General features: G+C 55.5%; 3 protein-coding genes across 3 annotated transcripts; 1 reads left to right on the top strand and 2 right to left on the bottom strand.

Moving 5' to 3' along the window:
- Positions 1–22: 22 nt before the first annotated feature.
- On the bottom strand, positions 23–14,533 carry DL89DRAFT_327644 (uncharacterized protein; the record flags this gene model as incomplete). Its single annotated transcript, XM_040891553.1, has 27 exons — positions 13,640–14,533; positions 12,459–13,610; positions 12,260–12,424; positions 11,872–12,216; positions 11,718–11,840; positions 10,263–11,692; positions 9,643–10,213; positions 7,158–9,602; positions 6,881–7,120; positions 6,783–6,840; positions 6,051–6,751; positions 5,729–6,010; positions 5,425–5,694; positions 5,236–5,349; positions 4,960–5,154; positions 4,718–4,933; positions 4,319–4,659; positions 4,026–4,287; positions 3,557–3,976; positions 2,938–3,503; positions 2,600–2,897; positions 2,158–2,565; positions 1,596–2,065; positions 843–1,510; positions 434–772; positions 308–378; positions 23–195 (listed from the first exon to the last, which is right to left on the bottom strand). Coding segments are annotated over exons 1-27 (12,804 nt in total), but the record flags the coding sequence as incomplete, so codon positions are not given.
- Positions 14,534–14,637: 104 nt separating this feature from the next.
- Positions 14,638–15,579, bottom strand: DL89DRAFT_93458 (uncharacterized protein). Its single transcript, XM_040892279.1, has 2 exons — positions 15,293–15,579; positions 14,638–15,193 (listed from the first exon to the last, which is right to left on the bottom strand). The coding sequence occupies exons 1-2, from the start codon at positions 15,480–15,482 to the stop codon at positions 14,730–14,732; spliced, it is 654 nt and encodes a 217-aa protein (XP_040738947.1). The 5' UTR covers positions 15,483–15,579; the 3' UTR covers positions 14,638–14,729.
- On the top strand, positions 15,580–16,209 carry DL89DRAFT_93457 (uncharacterized protein). The gene has a single exon (XM_040892278.1). The coding sequence runs from the start codon at positions 15,678–15,680 to the stop codon at positions 16,056–16,058; it is 381 nt and encodes a 126-aa protein (XP_040738946.1). The 5' UTR covers positions 15,580–15,677; the 3' UTR covers positions 16,059–16,209.
- The last annotated feature ends 890 nt before the right edge of the window (positions 16,210–17,099 follow it).

The raw sequence follows: 17,099 nt of genomic DNA, 5'->3' as shown, positions 1-17,099 counted from the left end.
GGTCTGCTTTTGTTTGCCAGACTGCGCCAGCTTGCGGTCGCGGCGGCTCTTGGCTGACTGCGACATGATCGAGTACGAGTTGTAGATCGACCGGTTGTTCAGCTGCTTCATCGAGAAGTTGCTAGTGTTGTGCTTTTCAAAGTCACGATCGGTCAGCACCATCTCGGAGGCTTGAAAGCAGACTTCTTCGGCTGCCTCAGCGATGCCAAGGCTGTTTCAGAGCCGCCGTCGTCATTGCTGCATCCCCCTCGTTGTCGCTGTTCTCTGCAGAGTCAGTGATATCGCCTGAGCGTTTGCCGTCGGAAACTGCTGCTCCACCCCAGACATCGCACTTCCCGCGCGTAATGTGCTCGCCATACTCGCGCTTGTACTTCATGACTTGCTTGCGCAGAGCACGGGCCTGCCTTGCGCTGCTGCGACGTCTTTTGCTCACGATCGCCCTGCGAAATCATGGTAGGCGGTGCATCGCGGTAGCTACTTGCCCCTGGGCTCTTCTTGGCACGCTTTCCAAAGGCAGTGCCCAGGAACGATCGGCGGTACCTCTCCGTATCATCGTCACAGTCATCGCCGTCGTCGTCATCGTCGTCGTCGTCGTCATTGTACCCATCATCGTCGTAGATACCATATGGCACATCGTCCCGACCAAAGTAGTCGCGGGGATGCATCGGCTCCATCTCATCGTCGCTGTCGCTGTCATCGTCATCAGAGTTGGACTGGGAATCAGTCGAGTCGTTTATCGTGTCAACGATGGGCACAATATCGCCGTACTCATCTACATCCGCGGTTGGAAGCGTGTGATAGTCGTCAGCAGCGTCTCAAACCGCAGGGGCTTGGTGATGTACTCGTCCATCCAGACGACAGGCAGCGGTCGCGATCTCCCAGCATAGCATGTGCTGTCAGCGCAATAATCGGCGTGCGGAAATCAACGCCCTCACTCTCCTCCCACTTGCGGATCCGCTTGGTGGCCTCAAATCCGTGGACTACTGGCATCTGGATGTCCATCAGGATGATGTCGAACGGCATCGGCACACAGGCAAACTTGGACTTGGGATCGCGCACACCGGCTGGCTTGGTCTCCTCGGGGCTTTCCTCGGTCGTTTGTGTGTACGGATTGTCCTCGTCGGCCTCCTTGTCCTCTGTGTTCGGAATATCGATAGAGTCGAGCACGAGTGGCAGGTCATCAGGAGCCTTGACAGCTGGCGGGTACATGCTGTCAGCATACTGTGCCTTCAACGGCCTTGGGCTTGTCGGACTCGCTGCCTTCCTGCGGCTGCCCACCTGCTTCAGCCTCTGGGACTGGACAGAGGCACCCTCGTTGGCGTCACCGCCATCTCCAGACTCGTCAACTTCAGTGATGCGACTGAGCCCTGGCTCGGCATCGCCGATAAAATCGATGCGCTCATCCGTTGGCGTCGGCTCGTCAGGATCCATGGCAAACGGCGACTTGGACTTGGCACGACTATGCGATGGCCCGCTCCTGTCGTTCTCCGACCCGGGGTTGGATGCCGTCCTTCCTGATATTCTTGCCGTATATGTCCCATATTGCGCTTCCCACGTATCCATGACAGGCCTCTACTGCCAATTGCCCATTGGACACGACCTCGACTTTGTGGTTGCACTTTTGCAGGATGCGTAGCGCAAGCTTCTGGTTGACCACATTGTCCTCAGCCAGAAGAATGCGCAGGGGGCGCTTGCGGTACTTGGACAGATCAGGAATAAGCGAGTGTGTCTCGAGGGCTGGCAGCATCGCGCTGGCAAGCTTGCTGTAGTCGAACGGAATGTCAATGTACGAGTTGATGCCGAGCTCAATGATGCGGTTGACGTTGATGCAGCTGTTGCGCGGGTCGGCAAAGTAGACAATGGGCATGAAGTTCAGGTTGGTCAGCCCAGTGGACCGTAACTCATCGGCGGTCTGCATTGTATCGACAATGAATGTGTCAAACATGGGACGGTGCTGTGCTCCGCGCCAAATCAGGCGCTCGGCCTGCTCTGCTGTGTCGACAGTCGCTGTGCTCAGATGGAACGAATGGAGCATCTCGCGCAGCTTAACTACCATTTCCTTGGCCTCCGGGTTTGTTGCGGCAGTCGTAGATAACCAGCACATGGCGGTTACGGTAGGGCAGAATGCGACGCTCCGAAGAACTCAAAGTTAGGCACAGGTGCCTCAAGCTTGCAGGTGAAGATAAAGTTAGATCCGAGCCCATATTCGCTCTCGACGCGGATGTCACCTCCAAGGAGACGGCAGAGGCTACGCGAGATGCTGAGACCCAGACCCGTTCCGCCGTATCTACGAGTGGTTGAACCGTCAGCCTGCGTGAATGTCTCAAACACGACATCAATCTTGTCCTTGGGGATGCCAATGCCCGTGTCCTTGACTGAGATCTCAAGCGTGAGCTCGTTGCCCTGGCGCTGCAGGCAACGGCAATTAATCGAGATTTCGCCCTCATTGGTAAATTTGACCGCGTTGCCAACCAGATTAGTCAACACCTGGCGCAGTCGATGCGGGTCGCCGACAACGTTGTCAGGGATATCAGGATCGCACATAAAGAAGACGTTGAGACCCTTCTGCACCGACTTGATCGACAGAGGTCTTCAACACACTCAGCATGGCGTTGCGCAGCGCAAATGGAATCTGCTCCATGCTCATGCGACCAGCCTCAATCTTGGACAAGTCAAGCAGGTCATTGAGGATTGACAACAGCGAGTTCGACAGGCTCGACACAATCATCAGCGAATCACGCTGGGTATGCGTCAGGTTGGTCTCCAAGGTCATCGAAGTCATTCCGATGATACCGTTCATAGGCGTGCGCACCTCGTGCGACATGTTAGCCAGGAACTCGCTCTTGGCACGGTTGGCTACCTCGGCTGCCTGGCGGGCCTGCATGTTACGCACGATACTCACACGCAGCGATGTCACCATGCGGTTTGATCTGTGACTTGAGCGCGTCCATCTCGCCAGATGCGTCAACGGTGATCATCGAGTTAAAGTCACCGCCAGTGGCGGCCGCTGTGATCTGCGCAAACGCACGTACCTGGTTGGTGAGGTTGAGAGCCATGGTGTTGACCTTGGACGTGACCTCCAGCCATGCACCCTCGACGTCGTGGACAAGGGCCTGCACGCCGAGCTTGCCCTCAGTGCCGACCTCACGGGCAACCTTATTGACCTCAGCGGCGAAGACAGCCAGACGCTTGACCATGCTGTTAATTGTGTCTTTCAGCTCGCCCATTTCGCCGCTTAGAGGAACAGTGACAAACTTGGTCAGATCACCGGCCGAAATCGCCTTAGTCACCATCGCAATGTCGCGCACCTGGTTTGTCAGGTTATCAGCCATCCGGTTAACGTTGTTGGTGAGCGACTTCCAGGTACCATCGACGTTGGGAACATTTGCCTGGCCACCGAGCTGACCATCGGTGCCGACCTCCTTGGCGACACGGGACACTTCCTTGGCGAAGATGCTGAGCTGGTCTACCATGGTGTTGATGGTCGTCTTCAGCTCTGCCATCTCGCCCAAAAGCATCGACATTGATCTTCTGCGTCCAGATCGCCGAGCGCAACAGCCTTTGTGACCTCGCTGATAGAGCGCACCTGGTTGGTCAGGTTGTCTGCCATCTTGTTGACGTTTTCGGTCAGATCCTTCCAGGTGCCGTCGACGTTGGGAACATTTGCCTGGCCACCGAGCTGACCATCGGTGCCGACCTCCTTGGCGACACGGGACACTTCCTTGGCGAAGATGCTGAGCTGGTCTACCATGGTGTTGATGGTCGTCTTCAGCTCTGCCATCTCGCCATTCAGCGGAATCTCAACTTTGCGCGTCAGATCGCCTGCTGAAATCGCCTTGGTCACGTTAGCGATATCTCGGACTTGGCTTGTCAGGTTGTCGGCCATCTTGTTGACATTGTCAGTGAGCGACTTCCAGGTGCCGTCAACGCCCTCGACGTTTGCCTGGCCACCAAGCTGACCATCAGTACCGACCTCCTTTGCCACACGCGACACTTCAGCGGCAAAACGTGCTCAGCTGGTCCACCATCGTGTTGATGGTCGTCTTCAGCTCTGCCATCTCACCGTTAAGATCCGACGACACCTTCTGGCGCAAATCACCAGCAGCAACCGCCTTGGTGACATTTGCAATGTCGCGCACCTGGTTCGTCAGATTGTCCGCCATCTTGTTGACATTATCTGTCAGATCCTTCCAGGTACCGTCGACATTCGGGACATTGGCCTGTCCACCGAGCTGCCCATCAGTTCCGACCTCCTTGGCCACACGCGACACTTCGGCGGCGAACGTGCTCAGCTGGTCCCATGGTGTTGATGGTCGACTTGAGCTCCCATCTCGCATTGAGTGGCACCTCGACTTTAAGGTTCAAGTTGCCTGCTGAAATGGCCTTGGTTACTGTGGCGATATCACGCACCTGGTTGGTCAGATTGGTGGCCATCTTGTTGACATTGTCAGTCAGATCCTTCCAAGTGCCATCGACGCCGTCGACATTGGCCTGTCCGCCCAGCTGACCATCGGTGCCAACCTCCTTGGCCACACGCGACACCTCAGCAGCGAAAGTGCTCAGCTGGTCCACCATGGTGTTGATGGTCTGCTTGAGCTCGGCCATTTCTCCATTCAACGGAATTTCGACCTTACGTGTCAGATCGCCTGCTGAAATGGCCTTGGTGACATTGGCGATATCAGGACTTGGTTGGTCAGGTTTCAGCCATGGTGTTCACGTTGTCGGTTAGCCCCTTCCAAGTGCCATCGACATTCGGGACATTGGCTTGCCCGCCGAGCTTGCCATCGGTACCAACCTCCTTGGCCACACGCGACACCTCATCAGCAAACGTACTGAGCTGGTCCACCATGGTATTAATGGTCTGCTTGAGCTCACCCATCTCGCCGTTCAGCGGTACCTCGACCTTGCGCGTCAGGTCGCCTGCTGAAATAGCCTTGGTGACATTGGCAATATCGCGACCTGGTTGGTCAAGTTGTCTGCCATCTTGTTGACATTGTCAGTGAGCGACTTCCAGGTACCATCGACGTTGGGAACATTTGCCTGGCCACCAAGCTGCCCATCAGTACCAACCTCCTTAGCGACACGCGACACCTCAGCAGCGAACGTGCTCAGCTGGTCCACCATCGTGTTGATGGTCGTCTTCAGCTCTGCCATCTCACACCAAAGCATCGACATTGATCTTCTGCGTCAAATCGCGAGCGCAACAGCCTTTGTGACCTCGCTAATAGAGCGAACCTGGTTGGTCAGGTTGTCTGCCATCTTGTTGACGTTGTCAGTGAGCGACTTCCAGGTGCCATCAACACCCTCGACGTTGGCTTGTCCGCCCAGCTGTCCATCAGTACCGACCTCCTTGGCAACACGCGACACTTCAGCCAGCGAAAGTGCTCAGCTGGTCCACCATGGTGTTGATGGTGTCCTTTCAACTCCGCCATCTCGCCGTTTCAGCGGCACCTCGACCTTGAGATTAAGGTTGCCAGCTGAGATTGCCTTGGTGACATTGGCGATGTCTCGGACCTGATTCGTCAGATTGGTGGCCATCTTGTTGACATTGTCTGTCAGATCCTTCCAGGTACCGTCGACATTTGGGACGTTGGCTTGTCCACCTAGCTGACCATCAGTTCCGACCTCCTTGGCCACACGCGACACTTCGGCGGCGAACGTGTTGAGCTGGTCCACCATGGTGTTGATCGTGCCCTTCAGGTCGCCCATCTCGGCCGTTCAGCGGCACCTCGACCTTGAGATTAAGGTTGCCGGCTGAGATTGCCTTGGTGACATTGGCGATGTCTCTGACCTGATTCGTCAGGTTGTCCGCCATCTTGTTGACGTTGTCCGTCAAGTCCTTCCAAGTGCCATCGACATTCGGGACGTTGGCCTGGCCGCCGAGCTTGCCATCGGTACCGACCTCCTTGGCCACACGCGACACCTCGTCAGCAAACGTACTGAGCTGGTCCACCATGGTATTAATGGTCGTCTTCAACTCTGCCATCTCACCGTTAAGATCCGACGACACCTTTCTGGCGCAAATCGCCTGCTGAAATAGCCTTGGTGACATTGGCAATGTCTCGGACCTGGTTCGTCAAGTTGTCCGCCATCTTGTTGACGTTGTCCGTCAATCCCTTCCAAGTGCCATCGACGTTCGGGACATTGGCCTGCCGCCGAGCTTGCCATCGGTACCGACCTCCTTTGGCAACACGCGAGACCTCGTCAGCAAACGTACTGAGCTGGTCCACCATGGTATTAATGGTCTGCTTGAGCTCGCCCATCTCACCATTCAGCGGAACTTGAACCTTGCGTGTCAAGTCACCCGCAGAAATCGCCTTGGTGACATTTGCAATGTCGCGCACTTGGTTGGTCAAATTGGTGGCCATCTTGTTGACATTGTCTGTCAGATCCTTCCAGGTACCGTCGACATTTGGGACGTTGGCTTGTCCACCTAGCTGACCATCAGTTCCGACCTCCTTGGCCACACGCGACACTTCGGCGGCGAACGTGTTGAGCTGGTCCACCATGGTGTTGATCGTGCCCTTCAGGTCGCCCATCTCGCCGTTCAGCGGCACCTCGACCTTGAGATTAAGGTTGCCGGCTGAGATTGCCTTGGTGACATTGGCGATATCACGGACTTGGTTGGTCAGATTGGTGGCCATGTTGTTGACGTTGTCCGTCAAGTCCTTCCAAGTGCCATCGACATTCGGGACGTTGGCCTGTCCGCCAAGTTGACCATCGGTTCCGACCTCCTTGGCAACTCGGGATACTTCGGCTGCAAATGTGTTGAGTTGGTCCACCATTGGTGTTGATCGTGTTTTTGAGTTCGCCCATCTCGCCATTGAGCGGCACCTCGACCTTACGCGTCAAGTCGCCTGCTGAAATAGCCCTTGGTGACATTGGCAATGTCGCGGACCTGGTTGGTCAACTTGTCTGCCATCTTGTTGACATTAAATGTCAGATCCTTCCAGGTACCATCAACATTGGGAACGATTGCCTGGCCACCAAGCTGCCCATCAGTACCAACCTCCTTGGCAACACGCGACACCTCATCAGCAAATACATTCAGCTGGTCCACCATCTCGTTGATAGTTGTCTTCAGGTCGCCCATCTCTCCAAGCGCATCGACATTGATCTTCTGCGTCAGATCGCCGAGCGCAACGGCCTTTTGTGACCTCGCTGATAGAGCGCACCTGGTTGGTCAGGTTGTCTGCCATCTTGTTGACGTTGTCTGTGAGCGACTTCCAGGTCCCATCAACGCCCTCGACGTTGGCCTGTCCGCCGAGTTTGCCATCGGTACCGACCTCCTTGGCCACACGCGACACTTCGGCGGCGAACGTGTTGAGCTGGTCCACCATGGTGTTGATCGTGCCCTTCAGGTCGCCCATCTCGCCGTTCAGCGGCACCTCGACCTTGAGATTAAGGTTGCCAGCTGAGATTGCCTTGGTGACATTGGCGATGTCTCGGACCTGATTCGTCAGGTTGTCCGCCATCTTGTTGACATTATCTGTCAGCCCCTTCCAGGTGCCGTCGACATTTGGGACATTGGCCTGCCCGCCGAGCTTGCCATCGGTACCGACCTCCTTGGCCACACGCGACACCTCGTCAGCAAACGTACTGAGCTGGTCCACCATGGTGTTGATGGTGTCTTTCAACTCCGCCATCTCGCCGTTCAGTGGAATCTCAACCTTGCGCGTCAGATCACCAGCAGAGATAGCTTTGGTGACATTGGCAATGTCGCGCACCTGGTTTGTCAAATTGTTAGCCATGGTGTTGACATTGTCTGTCAGTCCCTTCCATGTACCGCCCACGTTTGGTACGTTCGCTTGACCGCCAAGCTTGCCGTCTGTGCCGACCTCCTTGGCCACACGCGACACCTCATCTGCAAACGTGTTCAATCGGTCCACCATGTCGTTGATTGTGGTCTTCAGGTCGCCCATCTCTCCGAGCGCATCGACCTTGATCTTCTGTGTCAGATCGCCAAGCGCAACAGCCTTAGTGACGTTGCTGATTGTCCGCACCTGGTTAGTCAGGTTGTCAGCCATGGTGTTGACATTATCGGTGAGCTCCTTCCAGGTACCGTCGACATTCGGGACGTTGGCTTGTCCGCCCAGCTGGCCATCGGTACCGACTTCCTTGGCCACACGCGACACCTCCCCAGCAAAGATACGCAGCTGGGACACCATCCCGTTCATTGTCGTCTTCAACGTGCCCATCTCGCCACGCGCATCCACGGCAATGACCTTGGTTAGATCGCCGCGCGCAACAGCGGTGGTCACATTTCCGATAGACCGAACCTGGAACGTGAGGTTATTGGCCATGGTATTGACGTTGTCCGTGACCTTCTTCCACACGCCGTCGACGTTAGGAACAAATGCCTGGCCGCCAAGCTTGCCGTTGATGCCGACCTCTAGTGCGACTCGTGAGACCTCATCGGCGAAGATATTGAGCTGGTCAACCATCTCGTTTATAGTGGTCTTAAGGTCCAGCATTTCACCCTCGACGTCGACTTCAATTTTCTGCGTCAAATCGCCGTGTGCGACAGCCTTGGTGACTTCGCTGATGGATCGGACCTGGGTCGTCAGGTTGCTGGCCATGGTGTTCACGTTGTTGGTCAGATCCTTCCAAGTGCCATCAACGCCATCGACATTGGCTTGGCCGCCAAGTTTGCCTTCAGTACCCACTTCCTTAGCGACTCGTGTAACCTCATCCGCAAACGTGTTGAGCTGGTCCACCATGGTGTTGATCGTGCCCTTCAGGTCGCCCATCTCGCCATTGAGTGGCACCTCGACCTTCATGTTCAGGTTACCCGCTGAAATCGCCTTGGTGACATTGGCAATGTCGCGCACCTGGTTAGTCAAGTTGTCGGCCATCTTGTTGACATTGTCAGTGAGCGACTTCCAGGTCCCATCAACACCTTCGACATTGGCCTGTCCGCCGAGCTGACCATCGGTTCCGACCTCCTTGGCCACACGCGACACCTCAGCAGCGAACGTGCTCAGCTGGTCCACCATGGTGTTGATGGTCGACTTGAGCTCACCCATCTCACCATTCAGCGGCACCTGGACCTTGCGCGTCAGGTCACCAGCAGAGATAGCCTTAGTGACCGTTGCGATGTCTCTGACTTGATTAGTCAGGTTGTATGCCATCTTGTTGACGTTATCGGTCAAGTCCTTCCAGTTGCCGCTAATGTTCTTCAAGTGAGCCTGACCACCAAGTTGGCCGTCGGTGCCGACCTGGAGTGCAACACTCGACAGCTCCGATACAATCCCGCGGAGCTTGTCGACCATCTCGTTGATAGTATTTGTGAGCTCGCCCATTTCGCCGTTGACAACAATGTCGATCTTTTTGCTCAAGTCACCCTCGGCAATCGCGGTGGTAACCTTGCTAATCGAGCGTACTTGGTTGGTCAGGTTGTCGGCCATGGTGTTCACGTTGTCAGTAAGGTCCTTCCAAGTGCCATCGACATTCGGGACGTTGGCTTGGCCGCCTAGCTGTCCATCGGTACCAACCTCCTTGGCAACACGCGACACCTCGAAGGCGAATGTGTTGAGCTGGTCCACCATCGTGTTGATGGTCTGCTTGAGCTCACCCATCTCGCCATTCAGCGGCACCTCGACCTTGCGCGTCAGGGTCGCCTGCTGAAATCGCCTTGGTGACATTGGCAATGTCGCGCACCTGGTTAGTCAAGTTGTCGGCCATCTTGTTGACATTGTCAGTGAGCGACTTCCAGGTCCCATCAACACCTTCGACATTGGCCTGTCCGCCGAGCTGACCATCGGTTCCGACCTCCTTGGCCACACGCGACACCTCAGCAGCGAACGTGCTCAGCTGGTCCACCATGGTGTTGATGGTCGACTTGAGCTCACCCATCTCGCCATTTAGCGGCACCTCGACCTTGAGGTTCAAGTTGCCTGCTGAAATGGCCGTAGTGACCATTGCAATGTCTCGGACCTGGTTGGTCAGGTTGTCGGCCATGGTGTTCACGTTGTCAGTAAGGTCCTTCCAGGTACCATCGACATTCGGGACGTTGGCTTGTCCACCTAGCTGACCATCGGTTCCGACCTCCTTGGCAACACGCGACACCTCGAAGGCGAATGTGTTGAGCTGGTCCACCATCGTGTTGATGGTCTGCTTGAGCTCACCCATCTCGCCATTCAGCGGCACCTCGACCTTGCGCGTCAGGTCGCCTGCTGAAATCGCCTTGGTGACATTGGCAATGTCGCGCACCCTGGTTAGTCAAGTTGTCGGCCATCTTGTTGACATTGTCAGTGAGCGACTTCCAGGTCCCATCAACGCCCTCGACGTTTGCCTGGCCACCAAGCTGCCCATCAGTTCCGACCTCCTTGGCCACACGCGACACCTCAGCAGCGAACGTGCTCAGCTGGTCCACCATGGTGTTGATGGTCGACTTGAGCTCACCCATCTCACCGTTCAGCGGCACCTGGACCTTGCGCGTCAGGTCACCAGCAGAGATAGCTTTGGTGACATTAGCGATGTCTCGGACCTGGTTGGTCAAGTTGTCACCCATCCGGTTGACGTTGTTAGTCAGCGACTTCCAAGTTCCATCAACACCCTCAACATTGGCTTGACCGCCAAGCTTGCCGTCTGTGCCGACCTCCTTGGCCACACGCGACACCTCATCTGCAAACGTGTTCAATCGGTCCACCATGTCGTTGATTGTGGTCTTCAGGTCGCCCATCTCTCCGAGCGCATCGACCTTGATCTTCTGTGTCAGATCGCCAAGCGCAACAGCCTTAGTGACGTTGCTGATTGTCCGCACCTGGTTAGTCAGGTTATCGGCCATGGTGTTCACGTTGTCAGTAAGGTCCTTCCAGGTCCCATCGACATTTGGGACGTTGGCTTGTCCACCTAGCTGACCATCAGTTCCGACCTCCTTGGCCACACGCGACACTTCGGCGGCGAACGTGTTGAGCTGGTCCACCATGGTGTTGATGGTGCCCTTCAGGTCGCCCATCTCGCCGTTCAGCGGTACCTCGACCTTGAGATTAAGGTTGCCGGCTGAGATTGCCTTGGTGACATTGGCGATGTCTCGGACCTGGTTCGTCAGATTGGTGGCCATGTTGTTGACGTTGTCAGTCAAAACCTTCCACGTACCATCAACACCTTCGACGTTAGCTTGACCGCCAAGCTTGCCATCGGTTCCGACCTCCTTGGCCACACGGGATACTTCGTCTGCGAATGTGTTGAGCTGATCGACCATGGTGTTGATAGTGATCTTGAGCTCACCCATCTCACCGTTCAGCGGCACCTCAACCTTGCGCGTCAAATCGCCGGCCGAGATCGCTTTTGTCACCGTCGCAATGTCGCGTACCTGGTTCGTCAGATTAGTCGCCATGTTGTTGACATTGTCGGTCAAGTCCTTCCATGTACCCTCGACATCAGGCACTGTCGCCTGTGCGCCCAGCTTGCCGTCAGTCCCGACCTCTTTGGCAACACGCGACACCTCGCTGGAGAACGTTTTCAGCCGAGCAACCATGTCGTTGATAGTGGTCTTCAGGTCGCCCATCTCACCCTTTAGCGGGACAGTGACCTCCTTGGACAGATCGCCCTCAGCGACGGCCTTGGTGACCTCGGCGATGTTGCGCACCTGATTGGTAATATTGTCGGCCATGTTGTTGACATTGTCTGTGAGCGTTTTCCAGACACCATCAACCCCGCTCATGTCGGCGTGTGCTCCCAATTGGCCCTCGGTGCCGGACCTCGTGCGCGACCTTGGCAAGCTCCGCGGCAAACTGGCTGACCTGGTTGACCATGGCGTTGATAGTGGTCTTGAGCTCCCCCATCTCACCATTCAAAGTCACTGTGATGCGCTTGGACATTTCGCCCTGCTGCGACTGCCTTGGTGACCTCAGCGATGTTGCGCACCTGAATCGTCAGGTTGTCAGCCATCTTGTTCACATTGTCGGTCAGGTCCTTCCAAGTGCCGTCGACATTGGGCACATATGCCTGGCCGCCGAGTTTGCCATCCGTGCCGACCTCCTTGGCAACACGAGATACCTCTGACGCGAACGTCTTCAGCTGCCCAACCATGGTGTTGATAGTGTCCTTCAATTCACCCATCTCGCCGTTCAGCGGAATTTCAACCTTGCGCGTCAAATCTCCGGCTGAGATTGCCTTCGTAACTGTGGCAATGTCTCGAACCTGGTTGGTCAAGTTGGTGGCCATGTTGTTGACGTTGTCCGTCAGAACCTTCCAGGTGCCGTCAACACCCTCGACGTTTGCTTGGCCGCCGAGCTGTCCATCAGTTTCCGACCTCCTTGGCGACACGCGAGACCTCTTTGGCAAAGGTATTGAGCTGATCCACCATGGTGTTGATAGTGATCTTGAGCTCATCCATCTCGCCGTTCAGCGGCACCTGCACCTTGCGCGTCAGATCGCCAGCTGAAATGGCCTTGGTCACCGTCGCAATGTCCCGAACCTGGTTAGTCCAAGTTGTCGGCCATCTTGTTGACGTTTTCCGTCAAGTACTTCCATGTGCCCTCCACATCAGGCACTGATGCCTGGGCGCCCAGCTTGCCGTCAGTTCCAACCTCCTTGGCGACACGCGAGACCTCGCTGGAGAACGTCTTTAGTCGGGCAACCATGTCGTTGATAGTAGTTTTCAAAAACTCCATCTCACCCTTGCACGGGATGTCGACCTGCTTGCCCAGATCGCCCTTGGCAACGGCCCGGGTGACCTCAGCAATGTTGCGCACTTGCCTTGTGATATTATACGCCATCTTGTTGACATTGTGCGTCAGGTCCATCCACACGCCTTGCACGCCGACGACACGCGCCTGTGCACCCAAACGGCCCTCCAGACCGACCTCGATGGCGACCGTGGTGACCTCGTCGGCAAAGTGGCTGAGCTGGTCCACCATCTGGTTGATTGTGTCCTTGAGCTCACCCATCTCGCCATTCAGTGGAACCATGACCTTGCGCGATAGCTCGCCGGCGGCAACAGCCTTGGTAACGTCAGCAATGTCTCGGACCTGGTTGGTCAGATTGTCCGCCATCTTGTTGACATTGTCAGTCAGGTCCTTCCAAGTGCCGCCAACACCCTCAACATTGGCTTGCCCGCCAAGCTTACCGTCGGTACCGACCTCCTTGGCCACGCGCGAGACCTCAAACGCAAAAGTGTTGAGCTGGTCCACCATGGTGTTGATAGTGATCTTGAGCTCATCCATCTCGCCGTTCAGCGGCACCTGCACCTTGCGCGTCAGATCGCCAGCTGAAATGGCCTTGGTCACATTCGCAATATCGCGAACTTGGTTGGTCAGGTTGTCCGCCATTGTGTTCACGTTGTCAGTCAGAACCTTCCAGGTGCCATCGACATCAGGGACATTTGCCTGGCCACCGAGCTGCCCATCAGTACCGACCTCCTTGGCCACACGCGAGACCTCAAATGCAAAAGTGTTGAGCCTGTCCACCATTTCGTTAATAGTCGTCTTCAACTCTGCCATTTCACCGTTAAGCGGCACCTCGACCTTGCGTGTCAGGTCACCGCGGGCCACAGCCTGGGTGACTCTCGTAATATCGCGTACCTGCTGTGTCAGGTTATCCGCCATACGGTTAACGTTGTCCGTTAGATCCTTCCAGGTGCCGTCGAGCTCAAACCAGTTTGCCTGTCCTCCAGCATGCCGTCAATGCCAACCTGGACAGCCACGCGGGTCAGCTCCACCGCCATATGGTCGAGTCTGGTAACCATCGTGTTGATTGTATCCTTGAGCTCAAGCATTTCGCCGCGTGCCTCGACCTGCACCGTGCGCGTCAGGTCACCGGCCGCCACGGCCTTGCAGACATTCGAGATATCGCGCACCTGGTTGGTCAGATTGCTGGCCATGCTGTTGACATTATCCGTAAGCAGCTTCCAGACACCGTTGACGTCGGGGACCTCGGCAGTGACGCCCAGCGTGCCTTCGGTGCCGACGGCATGCGAGACGCGGGTGACCTCAAACGAGAAGGCACTGAGCTGGTCCACCATGCTGTTGATCGTGTCCTTGAGTTCAGCCATTTCACCGTTGACGTCAATCGAGACCTTCTCGGACAAGTCACCGTTGGCCACAGAGTTGCAGACGTGCGCAATGTTGCGCACCTGCTCCGTGTGGATCCGTGTCATCGTGTTGACCTCGTTCATAAGCTCAAGCCAAAGTCCCGTTCAGTCCATCAATGTTGCCCTGGGTGCCGAGAATGCCACGAATGCCGTCGTTGCGTGCCACGCCGACGATTTCATGGGTGACAAAGGACAGCAGCGAGGCCATGCGGTTGACACGGTTCGCCAGCTTCTGGGTATGCGTAACTGGGTGGCTAATCATCGGAGTTCCTGTCAGCTGGCTGGAGGGGGCCGATACGTGACCAGCAGCGCCTGTGGGCTTGGTCAGTGGCCACTCCTTCTCGCCAGCACCGTCAATGCTGTGGCAGCGCGTGCACCTAACCCGGGCATTGAAGTCGCCGTGCAGCACAGCATCGGCAACGCGCTCGCACGCCTGGATGCACTCGAGACACACAAGCTCGCCGGTGCCTGCCACTGTCGCATACCCATTCAGCGAGGCGCTGACCATCGGGCTGTTGGGCAGACTACCAGAGGTACGTGCTGGCAGCCGGTGGCAGCCGGCAGGAACGTTGCCCACCAGCTGTTGTAGTTGCTCTCGGTGGTCGGCCCGCCAATGGACTCGTCTGGCTGCAGCTCGGCGCCAGTGGACACGGGGAACGTCCCGTTTGATGCATACTGATCGATAACGGGGTCAGGTGCAGCCCCCAGCGATTTGGAGTTTGGCCTGGGCTGACTTGAACGCTAGCGACTGCTGTTGAAGGTGCAGTGCCATCTGCGACAAGTGATTTTCGTACGTGGCCTTGGTTTGCTGCCACGCCTCCTCGCGCTGCACCATTCGGCGCAGGCTCTGCATCACACTGGTATCGGAAAATGCCTCGGTTGCTGAACTCACACTTTGGCGGTTCGAGGATGTCTTGGGCAGACGGATGCTGAACCATGCCGGGGAGCTGCTAGCGTCCCGGAAGCTGGCAAATTCGCCCGAGCTGCTAATATCGCCGGTGTCGTATCCAGACTGCTGGCGGGCAGCCTGCTCGATGGCCACACCCCGGCTATGGCTCACGGCAATATCCTCGTCGTTCGAGGTGGTCAGATAGCTGTCGACCACCTCGAGAGACGCGGCAAAGTCGCCGTCATCAAGCCTAGCGAGAGTCTCGCCTATATCGTTATTCATAGACATGATTAGCATACATCGACCCCAAAGGCTCTTCTCTACCGTGCCAGGACCTGAACCCCCCAGAGACCAGGAATACTCACCAATAGCCTGAATTGCAGCGCTCATTGTTCCTCTTTTTCTTCTTCTCTGGCCGGGTTTCTGTTGCTTCTGCTGCTGTTGTTCAGTAAGTAGACTGCCAACGGGCTGTACAATATAATAAGGATATGGTGGTTCAAATTTGGGAATGCTGGAAAAACTGCCCTGAGGGGGTGAGAGTGGAGAGCTTTGCATATTTCACCGAGTACAACCATGGATGCCGCAGGTCAAAGTTTAAAAATGACGACACTGGCATTGTCCCCGAGTCGTGACTCGTGTCACGGCCAGCTCGCCACGGCTTGAGAAAGAGAAAAGCGCTACGTTCTGTCATGCTCGAGATAGTCGGATTTTCTGCCGTCGACATCCCATCCAGCCTTCCTCAGCACGCCCATGATAAAGTCCGTCTTGTCGGCATTGTATGCCAGATGGAATTCTCTGTTATCGCCGTACTTGGCTGCCACCTGCTTCTTGAGCCTGGCGTTATTCGTCCAGCACATCCGGATGGTCCCTCAGATACTGGAGGAACAGCTTCTTTCTCGTGTATTCACCATTGCCCTTCTGCACCATGTGCACGTGGTACAGAGGACGTTTAAAGTACTCGCGGCCCACGATACCGTACAGACCTTTGTATCTATACCCAAGCTGCTGCATAGCTGGAATGCACTGGGCGAGCTGGGAGAAGTCAGCGACGACAACTTGGATATCAATGATGGGCTTGGCAGCAAGGCCCGGGATGCTGTGGAGCCAACGTGTTCGACGTCGAGGATGTAGGAGCCGATTGCATCGCGAATGCGGTGGGCTTCGTCAGCAAACTGCTCCGCCCACTTTGGGTCGTATTCAACAACCACCAACGGGTCGCCCTCGTAGTCTTTTGTCATGATGCTAAACAAAAAATGGAAAGCAGAGGCAAGATTGATTCCAGGACCGCAGCAGCACACTTTCATGCTTTGATTGGCCTGCCGTGGGAATCGATTGTTATATTCTCGTCGGCAATGTATTCAAGAGCAGTAGATGATTTTTATACGGCATGGGAATGACCTCATGCAGGCTCTAGATTCTAGTATCCAACATGCCTACTTTTGGATATACTATAAACACATGGTTACAGATAAGAGCCTATCGTATTGCCTGGGCTATGCTATATTTAAAAAGAGCTCGCTATCATAACATACCTAGCACGACACACACCGTTGGCTTATCGATTTGATATCCAGCATTAGCCTACATTTAGTGGAAGCGGGATATATACTAGCAGCAGCGGTAGCATTGTGGTGCTGGTAGCATGCGCATATATATGCAATTGCAAAGTTGCACCCCATTTACAGTTGCATTTTCTGCAGGGGCTGTGTAAAACTATGCCTAAGGCGTGCGCCCATCCTATAAGCCCATCCTATAGAATGAGACCATGTAGCTTGCCCAGTAGGCATACAATAGTTCGGAGTTTATTTTTATAGACTAAATAGCTTTATGAACACATGTAAGCGGTTATATTTGGGCCACAGCGAACCTGGTCTGTATGTGGGCCGATTCAACAAACTGTATCAACGCTGACAGCCCTTTAAGCTGTGCTTCTATGACGGGACTCGTCAGGCTACAAAGGGTCGGGTCACAGAAGATGAACAAGACCGCCATTGTACTAACAGTTGTCCAACACGTTCAAATGATCGGTTCGCCGTGATGCTTTTATCCATGTGTCAAACCATGCTAGCTAGAAGCTGAGCTCACATCGTGAGCAGAGTAATTCTAGTAAATCCATACCTTGGCTTTTAGACATGGCGCCAACCAGAAAGTGACCAAATCCTCAATACATCG

Source organism: Linderina pennispora (genome assembly GCF_002104995.1).
Source record: "Linderina pennispora strain ATCC 12442 chromosome Unknown DL89scaffold_202, whole genome shotgun sequence".
NCBI classification, from domain to species: domain Eukaryota; kingdom Fungi; phylum Kickxellomycota; class Kickxellomycetes; order Kickxellales; family Kickxellaceae; genus Linderina; species Linderina pennispora.
This window is presented reverse-complemented; position numbering and strand designations above follow the sequence as displayed.

What these genes read in the sequence shown, in the direction of transcription:
- DL89DRAFT_93458 (XM_040892279.1), bottom strand. Translation starts at nt 15,482, where the DNA reads ATGCAAAGCTCTCCACTCTCACCCCCTCAGGGCAGTTTTTCCAGCATT. An exon ending in CGCTGCAATTCAGGCTATTG is followed by an intron (nt 15,194 to 15,292) that starts GTGAGTATTCCT and finishes ATAACGATATAG; the next exon opens with GCGAGACTCTCGCTAGGCTT.
- DL89DRAFT_93457 (XM_040892278.1), top strand. Translation starts at nt 15,678, where the DNA reads ATGATAAAGTCCGTCTTGTCGGCATTGTATGCCAGATGGAATTCTCTG.